This window comes from Psammomys obesus, unplaced genomic scaffold (assembly GCF_907164565.1).
Source record: "Psammomys obesus unplaced genomic scaffold, mPsaObe1.curated_primary_1811, whole genome shotgun sequence".
NCBI lineage: Eukaryota > Metazoa > Chordata > Mammalia > Rodentia > Muridae > Psammomys > Psammomys obesus.
The window spans coordinates 3,994,734-4,003,640 of NW_026586463.1; the positions used below are offsets into that span (position 1 = coordinate 3,994,734).

General features: G+C 38.7%; 1 protein-coding gene across 1 annotated transcript in view; it reads right to left on the reverse strand.

Annotated features, from left to right (window-relative positions):
* Positions 1 to 2,039: 2,039 nt before the first annotated feature.
* The window catches only part of Shisal2b (shisa like 2B), an 11,610-nt gene continuing 4,742 nt past the window's right edge, over positions 2,040 to 8,907 (reverse strand). The window contains exons 2-3 of the mRNA XM_055601919.1: positions 2,742 to 2,805; positions 2,040 to 2,247 (exon numbers count right to left, since the gene is read on the reverse strand). Of these exons, the coding sequence (XP_055457894.1) occupies positions 2,114 to 2,247; positions 2,742 to 2,805 (198 nt within the window). The 3' untranslated portion in view covers positions 2,040 to 2,113. The remainder of the gene's footprint in view (positions 2,248 to 2,741; positions 2,806 to 8,907) is intronic.

An 8,907-nucleotide genomic window follows, 5' to 3' on the forward strand; every position in this document is an offset into this window, starting at 1 on the left:
AGTCTAAGAGAAGCCTACAATTTTGAGAGCCATAACAAAAAGTTTCTACCCCTGAGCTTTGCACGCCCAAGAATAATAATGAAGAGTTCCTTCTTGATAGCAAACTGAAGAAGCTGTGCTCAGCACATTTTGAAAGACCAGTCCGCCAGCTATGAAAACCTTCACTGCAGATGTGTGCAGAGAAGCAGCCTTTTAAAACTATTGTCTGTATTCTTAATAGATATATTTATGAAAACAATCTTTTGAGATGTAAACTCGAGAAACTAATATGTTAGATGGATGTTTCTCAACCTTCTTAATACTGTGACCCTTCAATACAGTTCTTCATGTTGTGGTTACCCCAACCATAAAATTATTTTTGTTGTTACTTCATAGCTATAATTTTGCTGCTGTAATGAGTCGTACTGTAAATATCTGTGTTTTTGATGGACGGTCCTAGGCGACCCCTGTGAAAGAGTCCTTTGACCCTCAAAGGGATTGCGACCCACAAGTTGAGAACCTCTGTGTTATGTGGTAGCATGAGACAGAAGTACATTGAGTATTTATGAAATCTAAATAAATCAGCCACAGTTTAATAAGCCTTTTTGCTTTTAATATTTTGTGTCAGCTTATGAAGCACCTGCTGCTCGTAAGCTACCGAGAGACACACTATTTAGATCCGTGGAAGGGGAGCCCCACGGTGTAAGCCAGAGGTGAGCTACTTCAACACTGAGTATGTCAAAGTGCTGCTTGAGCCTACTGCGGGCATTCAAACTCCTTGTTATGACTTTGGTTACAGACATTCTTCAGGAAATGTACCGACGGGGGATCTGTCTTGAATACTTGAAATACAGGAAGTACCCATGTAGTGCTTGTTTTAAAGCTCTTTTTTAATTTGGGGTTCCTTAAAGCCTCTCCCTTTCAGCTCCCCAACCCTAGCCAGGAGAGGGAAGGTTAGTGGGGAAAGGAGTCGCAGACCTCTTCATTTCTTCTGGCTGTCTAAGGTTGATGTTTTCTTTTGAGGCTATACCAATCCTGTCAACAGCAAACGTAGCAAGCAGTCTCCTCCAACTCTCTCCTCCAAGCCCCGGTGCCCCAAAGCATCTTTTGGTCTCTCCAAACTACCACCCTCCATATGCCACACTTTCTCTTTCCAGGCTCTCCTATTTATGTCAGTCATAGTCCTGGACCACTACCCTTTCCATGTAGCCCGAGGCAGTCCATTGCCAGCTGGCAAAGACCATGCCCCACAGGAAGCAATTATCAGCTGTGAACACACTAAAGCCCAAACTAAAATCCCACACTTGGGATTAAAACACAAACATATTTACATAACATAACTTGAGTTTTTAAAGAAACCAAAACTTTCATTCCATAACCATTGTACAGATTATGTTGTGATACATTTGCCATTGAATATTATCTTTTGTGAAGGTTCTTGTTATACACATATACACACAAATCCCTCAAAAACATTGATTTCTTAGAGACTTGAGAGCCTTTGGTTTATGAGACAAGTCCCCCCCCCCAATTTACTTACCCATATTATCAGTAATATCATACATTAATTAATTTTTAAATTTTGGTAATGAAAAAAACCTACTTATTGTGCTTTGCTGTGGTCGGTTCACCTCTGTCATCGCTGAACTCTTTATTTTGAGGAAATAGCATAGTTTTGTGTCATACAGAAACTTGACAAGGTAAAGTTATGCATGTGAACAGTTATAAAAACCTTGATGAGCATTTACTAAATGAATTAATTAAGACTACAGCTGGTCTTGCTTTGTGATCAGCAAATTTTGGAAAAGTGATGTAAGAAGCCGATTTAAAATACATTCTTGATGGGTGTGGTGGCGCTCGCCTTTGATCCCAACACTCAGGAGGCAGAGGCAGGAGGATCTCTGTGAGTTGGCCAGCCTAGTTTACATAATGAGTTCCAGGATGCTCAATGCTTTGTAGATAGACTCTGTCTTGAAAAAACAAAAAACAAAAACAAAAAACAAAACAACAACAACAAGAAAAAACAAATAAAATATATTCTTTGTTTTTATTTTTGAGGGGTTTTTTTTTTTTTTTGCATTCTTTATTCTTAATGCTCCTTTTCTCCAATAAGCTTTTAAAACAAGGATTTTAGCTAATAGGAAACATTGATTTGTGTTGTATCCATTGTTTTTTCTTGAGTAACATCATCAGCTTCATAGAATGTCTCATTTGTTGAATTTGATGCTGCATTGGAAACGAGGCCTTTGCTTTTCCTATTTAAGTTGCCTGCAAATACACAACACCAAATGAAATAATTAGTCAAACTTATGACATGAGATTCATCCTTTCAAAGTTTGTGCTTGAAGTTGCTATGATCGTATTGAAAATAGGGTTCCTGAAAATACTATATAGATGAGTGAGAACCAAGTCTGTTCAGCACAATTTTGAGCCATTCATTGTGAAAGTGAACGGGATATTCACAGAGCTGCAAATTCTGTTTCCGTATTCTCTCTCCATGCCCTGTGAGAAAGCACACATTTCAAAAGGAGGTAACAATTTCACGGTCACTGAATGAAAGTGTCACTGTCCCTATCCTACATATAAATAGAATACACTGCATTAAAGCTAATCATGATAATTTCAAGAATCTGAAGGCATTGCCATCATGAGCAATTTGGTTGTGAGTTTTTAAAAGGAGCACATTCATTCCACAATCCAATTCATACCCACTGCATATAAATCCATAATAAACCAGGGCTGGGGAAGTGGCCTTCACTCACCAGCACTTGAGCTGACAAAGGAAGAAGTCGGTTGTCGTTCTGTGGCTTGATACTGTGCTTGTATCTTATACAACGATTTATTTCAAATGCAAACATTTCAGTTTGGGGGGAGGGCTCTGAAAACGTCAAACCAAATGCTGGTTTATTGACTGCTACGTATTTCCTCATCAATGCTCACACTCTTCAATTTGTAATATTTAAATTAAGTTTTCAAGGCCTTCTCCCTACTTCATCACGTACAGATTTTGTGGGGTTTTTTTTGTTTTGTTTTGTTTTGTTTTTTAATAATAAAAAAAAAGGAGGGGTGGGGAATCTCAGGGTGTTATTTTCTAACATAGTCATTTGGATGCTCTGAGTTGTCTCTGTTTCTGCAGCTTTGGTTTCCATTATGTGTATCTGCAGCAAAAGCTAGAGGAAATCACTGAAACTGCCTACCACTTTCTGAGTTGTACAAGCTATCGAAATACATTCCACTGTTAAAAATTCTGCGTCCCTCCTTCGCACTTGTAAAAGCCCTTATTTCCCCAGCCCTGACTCATTATTTACTTGGCTTCCAGATCCTCTTCTAAACATGTTAGCTTATCAAAACAATTTCCTAGGTTGGCTTCTAAAACCAAAGCCATTACCCCTAACAAAGCAATTTCCTATTCGAATAAGAAAAGATTGGTTGTAAACACTCCAGAATTTACTCCAGTAAAAATCCCAAAGACATTCAGTGGATTTCCCTCCAGCAGATTAAAGTAATTGGAGCCACAGAAAACAGCAAGTAAAGCCCAGTGTTGACAGAGTCCCCTTGGAGTTTTTATGAGTAGGGCCCACCACAGCAACCTTTCATAGAAACTATTTTCTTACCCAGCCAAGTAGGGATAAAGCCTTCTATTTTGCAAGGTTACAACATGGATTTGAATTTAAGTAAGAAATCTGTAATGCCATTGAAGTGCCAAGGATTTGTTACACATGGAGAGTTTTTCTTATTTAATTCCTGTTCTTCAGTTGAGCACAAATTGCCAAGACCCACCATCACAGTTCTTCTCTTCAGTTCTTTGTGCTGAGCTTTCATGTTTCCATCCATATTTCATTTTAGTCTGGCTATTGTACACCTTAGCCTTCCTTTAATCCTGTACACCATAGGCTGGCACTTAAAGCTTTGCCCTTCGGCAAAACTTAAATCCAGTTCATCCAACAAAATCATTCCACCTGATCTTATTGCAGCTATGCCAACATACTTGTTCTGATAACAGTTAAACTTGTGTTTACCTCAGAGCTGGTCCTCAGGGCAGGGACCAACTTATCATGTAACTCGTGAACTTGGGTCTTGACAGCCATTTCAAAACAGGAAAAGAATATTGGAGAACCCTGCAAGTCCTTGTCTCCTGGCCACCTACTTGGCAGAACTGTGATGGAGCTTTTCTGCCATTATCCATCCTGCTTAACCTAGCTCTGGGCTGCATCCCTGGAGCCCTAACCAGCTTCCAGAGGCTGGTCTAACCCGATAGCTTTGGGAAACAATCTTAAATCTACACCCAAAGTGATTTTGTTGATGGTGGTGTTTTTTGTTTTTTGTGGTTTTTTTTTTTTTTTGGTGTTTTTTTATTTGTTTGTTTGTTTTGTTTTTCAAGTCAGTGTTTCTCTGTATAGCCATGGCTATCCTGGAACTCACTTTGTAGATCAGGCTGGCCTCAAACTCAGAGGCCTCCCAAGTGCTGGAATTAAAAGCGAGTACCATCACTGCCTGGCTCATTTTGTTATTGTTGTGTGGTGGTGGGTTTTTTTGATCCAAATTATTCTATTTTCTACCAATATCACAATGAATTATTTAAATACTTTTGTGAAATAAAATATTACTTAGTAGAGTCATCAGTCCAATTTAACGACTTTCCAGCATTTTTTCCTGAGCATTAAGTGTCTAGTAAAGTGGCTCCCAGGTTTATCTATAAACTTCCTGTAAAACTATGAAAATACCACTTGGCTAGTTCAAAATTTTAGAGTGTGATTCAAAAGTTCATTGGGGAGCATAAGCATTACATATAAAAAAAAGCAAAGACGTTCTTAAGAAAAGCTTAATGGAAGGAAGATGAATTCTTGACATTAAAATAGTGAACCACAGTAATTTTAAAGTCTATCATAACTTAATAATCAGAATAAACAATTTAACAGAGCACAGTCTAAGAAAAGACCTCAGTACTTGTAGCAATTTTTTGACAAGTGACCATTTAGGTTGACAATAGAGATATTTGGACAACTGACTCATTTGGAAAATTAAAAAGGCAGATTTCCTACTTTGCTTCTGGAGAGTTAGTAAAGCTCTAAACACACACACACACACACACACACACACACGCATATATAAGAACATGATTACAATGAACATGAGCAAAAACAAACTTTCCTTTCTGAGGAAGCAAGAGCATCTTCTCAGAAGAAACACAAGACGACTTCAAGTCAGTCTAAGGATCATTTTGCTCATGAGCACAATAAATGTTTATATGATTTTTTTCCCAACTTACTCTCTGTATTCTATATACCTATGTAACAGAGTCTTATTGCTAATTTACCTACCCTTTTTAAAATTTCTATCTTTTCAAGGCAGCCACCAAATGCCAGCTTGAGGCTTTTTGTTATTTCTATACAACTATATTGGCTCTTCCCAGTGGTTCTCCTAGCACTGCCTTTCTAATTTTTATCAGAAACACCACTTCCCAGAATCCCTGTCATTGATCATCCCCCATCACCTCCACAGGACCTACTCAGAGCCTCAGGGTGTATGGCTTTATCTTCCAGAGGCAGTAAGTTTCCTTAGATATGGGTCACAGATGTCATTATTAGAGTAGAGCAAGCATTACACTATGCAGTCAGTTGAAAATCCCCATAAATTTTAAAAGCAAAATGAGAAACAATTAAATGCTGAAGTTCCCAAGGCTTAGTGCAGACCTTTCCCTCTCTAGCCCTGAGAATGCTAAGGCCTTGGCTTCATTTCTGATATGTCTGTAAGAACTCAGCTATGGAATCACTTGAGAAATGGAAATCAATGGCGTCTTCTCTCTGACCACTCCACATTTAGCCATGGCTACTCTTCCCACAGCCTTGAATGAGGCCTCACCCTTAGGAATGTTTGCACACAGCCATCTTTTGCTTGGGAACTTAGTGTCTGGGGCAAAACAATACCAGTCACAGTATTCTTCTTACTATTGGCATTTGAAATGTGCATAACCCCAAAAAGAGAAGTTTTAAAAGAAGAGAACAGTTACAAGACACAATCTAAAATCCCACCAATTGCTCAGTGAGAAAGTGCTTTGTATCGTGTGGGCAGCAAAGGTTATGCCATTAATGTCTGCAGCCATGGCCAGGAGAGACCTACCTGCCTTTTCAAGATCAGTGCAAAGACAGTAAAGCCTTAAGCTGTGTACATTTAAAACCGAAATACAATGGAATAAAAATAGACTGAGGAAAAATCCTGGCAGTGTAATCTATGATTATTAGCCTATTTTAAACCTACACTGTTATCATTTATAGGAAAAGAAAAGATTCAGGACCCTGTATCCATTGTAATATGTGCAAGAATATGCTTCTTTTTAAGCCATTCAAATTGCTTGTAATGAACAGTCTCTATTATGAAAATTAATCTAAGTAGTCCTCCCCAGGGAACAACATATCATCAATTGGTTTTCTAATGCCAAATGGTCAGCCCTGAAAACATGTACATGTAACATTATACTGTTACATGTTACAACTGAGCAGATTGCATTTATGTATTTAGAAGTGTGTGTGTGTGTGTGTGTGTAACAACAATTAAAGAAAAAAGAACATTTTGAAAGGAAGCAAGGAGAAGGATGTGGAAGGGTTGTTTTGAGGCAGGAAAGGAAAGGGGAAATTATATATTTTTATTATAATCTCAGGAAATAAAAGATAATTTTAAGAAATTAAAATAATGTGGGATATATTTGTTTTTGTTTTTTGTTTTTGTTTTTGTTTTTTTGTTTTTTTTTTTTTTTGAGGTACGGTTTCTATGTGTAGCCTTGGCTGTCCTGGACATGCTTTGTAGACCAGGCTCGCCTTGAACTCACAGCAATCTGTCTGCTTCTTGTGAGATGCATTTTTAAGAAGAGATAATGTTGAAATAAAGGGGTTCTAACAAGTGAAATCAACTTTCCTCAGATGTACTATTTACATGCCTAATTAATTATGCAAGTATTTCCTTGTGAGTCCAACCTTTAACACTTTCTTTAAATGCCATAATACTCTTATCTTGTCTTCTCCACAACTTGAACAATGGCATCTCTTGCTAGGTGGTGGAAACACTGGAAAGGAACACTTATATTTAACAAAGTGTACAATGTTTAATTATCACTTAAGGGGTTCAAGAGGAACCCATTTTTCAATTCCAACGCCATATGAAAATAGGGAATTTTGTTCTGTGTTCTACACTATGATATAAAACAAAAACAGAAAACAAACAAAACAATCCATAGGACCAAAGTCACCTCTTTGAAAGCAAGGGAAGGCACTGGTTACTTTACATTTTGTATGCTGCTTTCTAATAGCCAGACTCAGGAAAGGTCTATTAAATTAACTTTCTATCTTTGTACATATGTTTTGTAAAGAACAAAATGGGGGCATTTCATTCCAAGAACTCAGTCTCATTTAACTTTATAAGAAGTGCATAGCAGGCTTCGTCTACCAAATAGTAAAACATGTCAAATTTGAATTGACATACCAGTAATTCTGCTTTGGGGTCACGGAGATAACATGAAATAGAGTTTTGCAATATTTCTTGAGCTAAGCAAGAAAAAAAATAGCCATTTTTATTTATAGCAGGGCATTACATAGAAGGCACATTCAATACATGTTGGATGACCACAGCCATGACTATACTTGGTCAGTGTTTCACAAAATACGTTCCTGGGATTAGTAAAGATAAAGGACTAGTCAAGTCAGTTCATTCAAGAAATGTCTCAATATTGTAAGCATTGGGGAATATCACAGTGAACAAACATGACAAAAATTCTTACTTTGCTGGAACTACATTTCTAGTTAGCATGTAGAAAATCTATAGATAACAAATAGGTACGTAAAATAAATAAGAATCAAGTCAAACGTATAGTATGTTAGTGGTATGTGCTTGGGGGAAACTGTATGTCACACAGCTGTCAGGAAATGGTGGCAGCATGTGCCCTGACTCTGGGTGAGAATCTCCAGGAATGGCAAAGGGCCCCATGTGACTTGACAAAAGGAGATTAGAAAAAGAAAGACCACAACAGGTCAGAGGGATGAGTTGTGTCTGCTGAGAGGGCTGAGTTGTGTCTGCTGAGAGGAAGTATTGGAGTTTGAAGGGGACTGAGAATCTAACAGGCTCACTAGGACTGCTTCGCTAGGACTGCTCCGTGGAAGACAGGTGGGAGCAGAGGGAGGGGGAGTGCTTGGTCGGAAAGCTGGGGTTGGGAGCTGTGTTTTAAACAATGTCCCTACATGATTCTTGGGCATAGAAAACAAGCCATGGTTTTAAATCATCTAAGCACATGAGACAATAATTAGCGTTACAGCCTGATTCTGTGATAACCACCAATCAACCACACGGTTGTGCTCATGGAGAAACTAGGTCAAAGTCACTTGGATTAATTTCAGCTCCGAGCCCCTGTCAATTTGGCCCCTGGCTACCAGTGCTTTGGGAAGAGACCTCCAGGGGGATTGGTTGGGCTGCACTGTGACTAGAGGACGGGGGGGGGGGGGGGGGGGGCGCAGGGGAAATTCTTCTCCTTTTCCCTAGAGGAGGCAGGCACCTGGAGATGGTGACATCTTTGATAAGGTCACAGGGCAGGTACTTCATAAGCATGGCAGAGTCCATCATTCAGCTAAAATACAGCTGATGAGCAGAGAATTCCTTCCAAACTTAGAAAAGATTTTCCTTTTCTTTTTTAAGTGGAGGCAATGAACACCTGTAAGCCATTCTGACCATGGCAACACAGAGCCTAAATTTATATATCGTTACCTACATATTCTTTAATGTATGTTCTGAATACAAACGTGTCAAAATTTATGATTAGAGTTTCCTTTATTATGGGCTTACTCTCGGGCTCCCCACCATCCAAAGCAATGGATTAGGGAGGGAGCTTCAAGCAGCTCTAAAGCTGGGTTTTTATTATGGTTTGAGCAAGGAACGGGACTTACA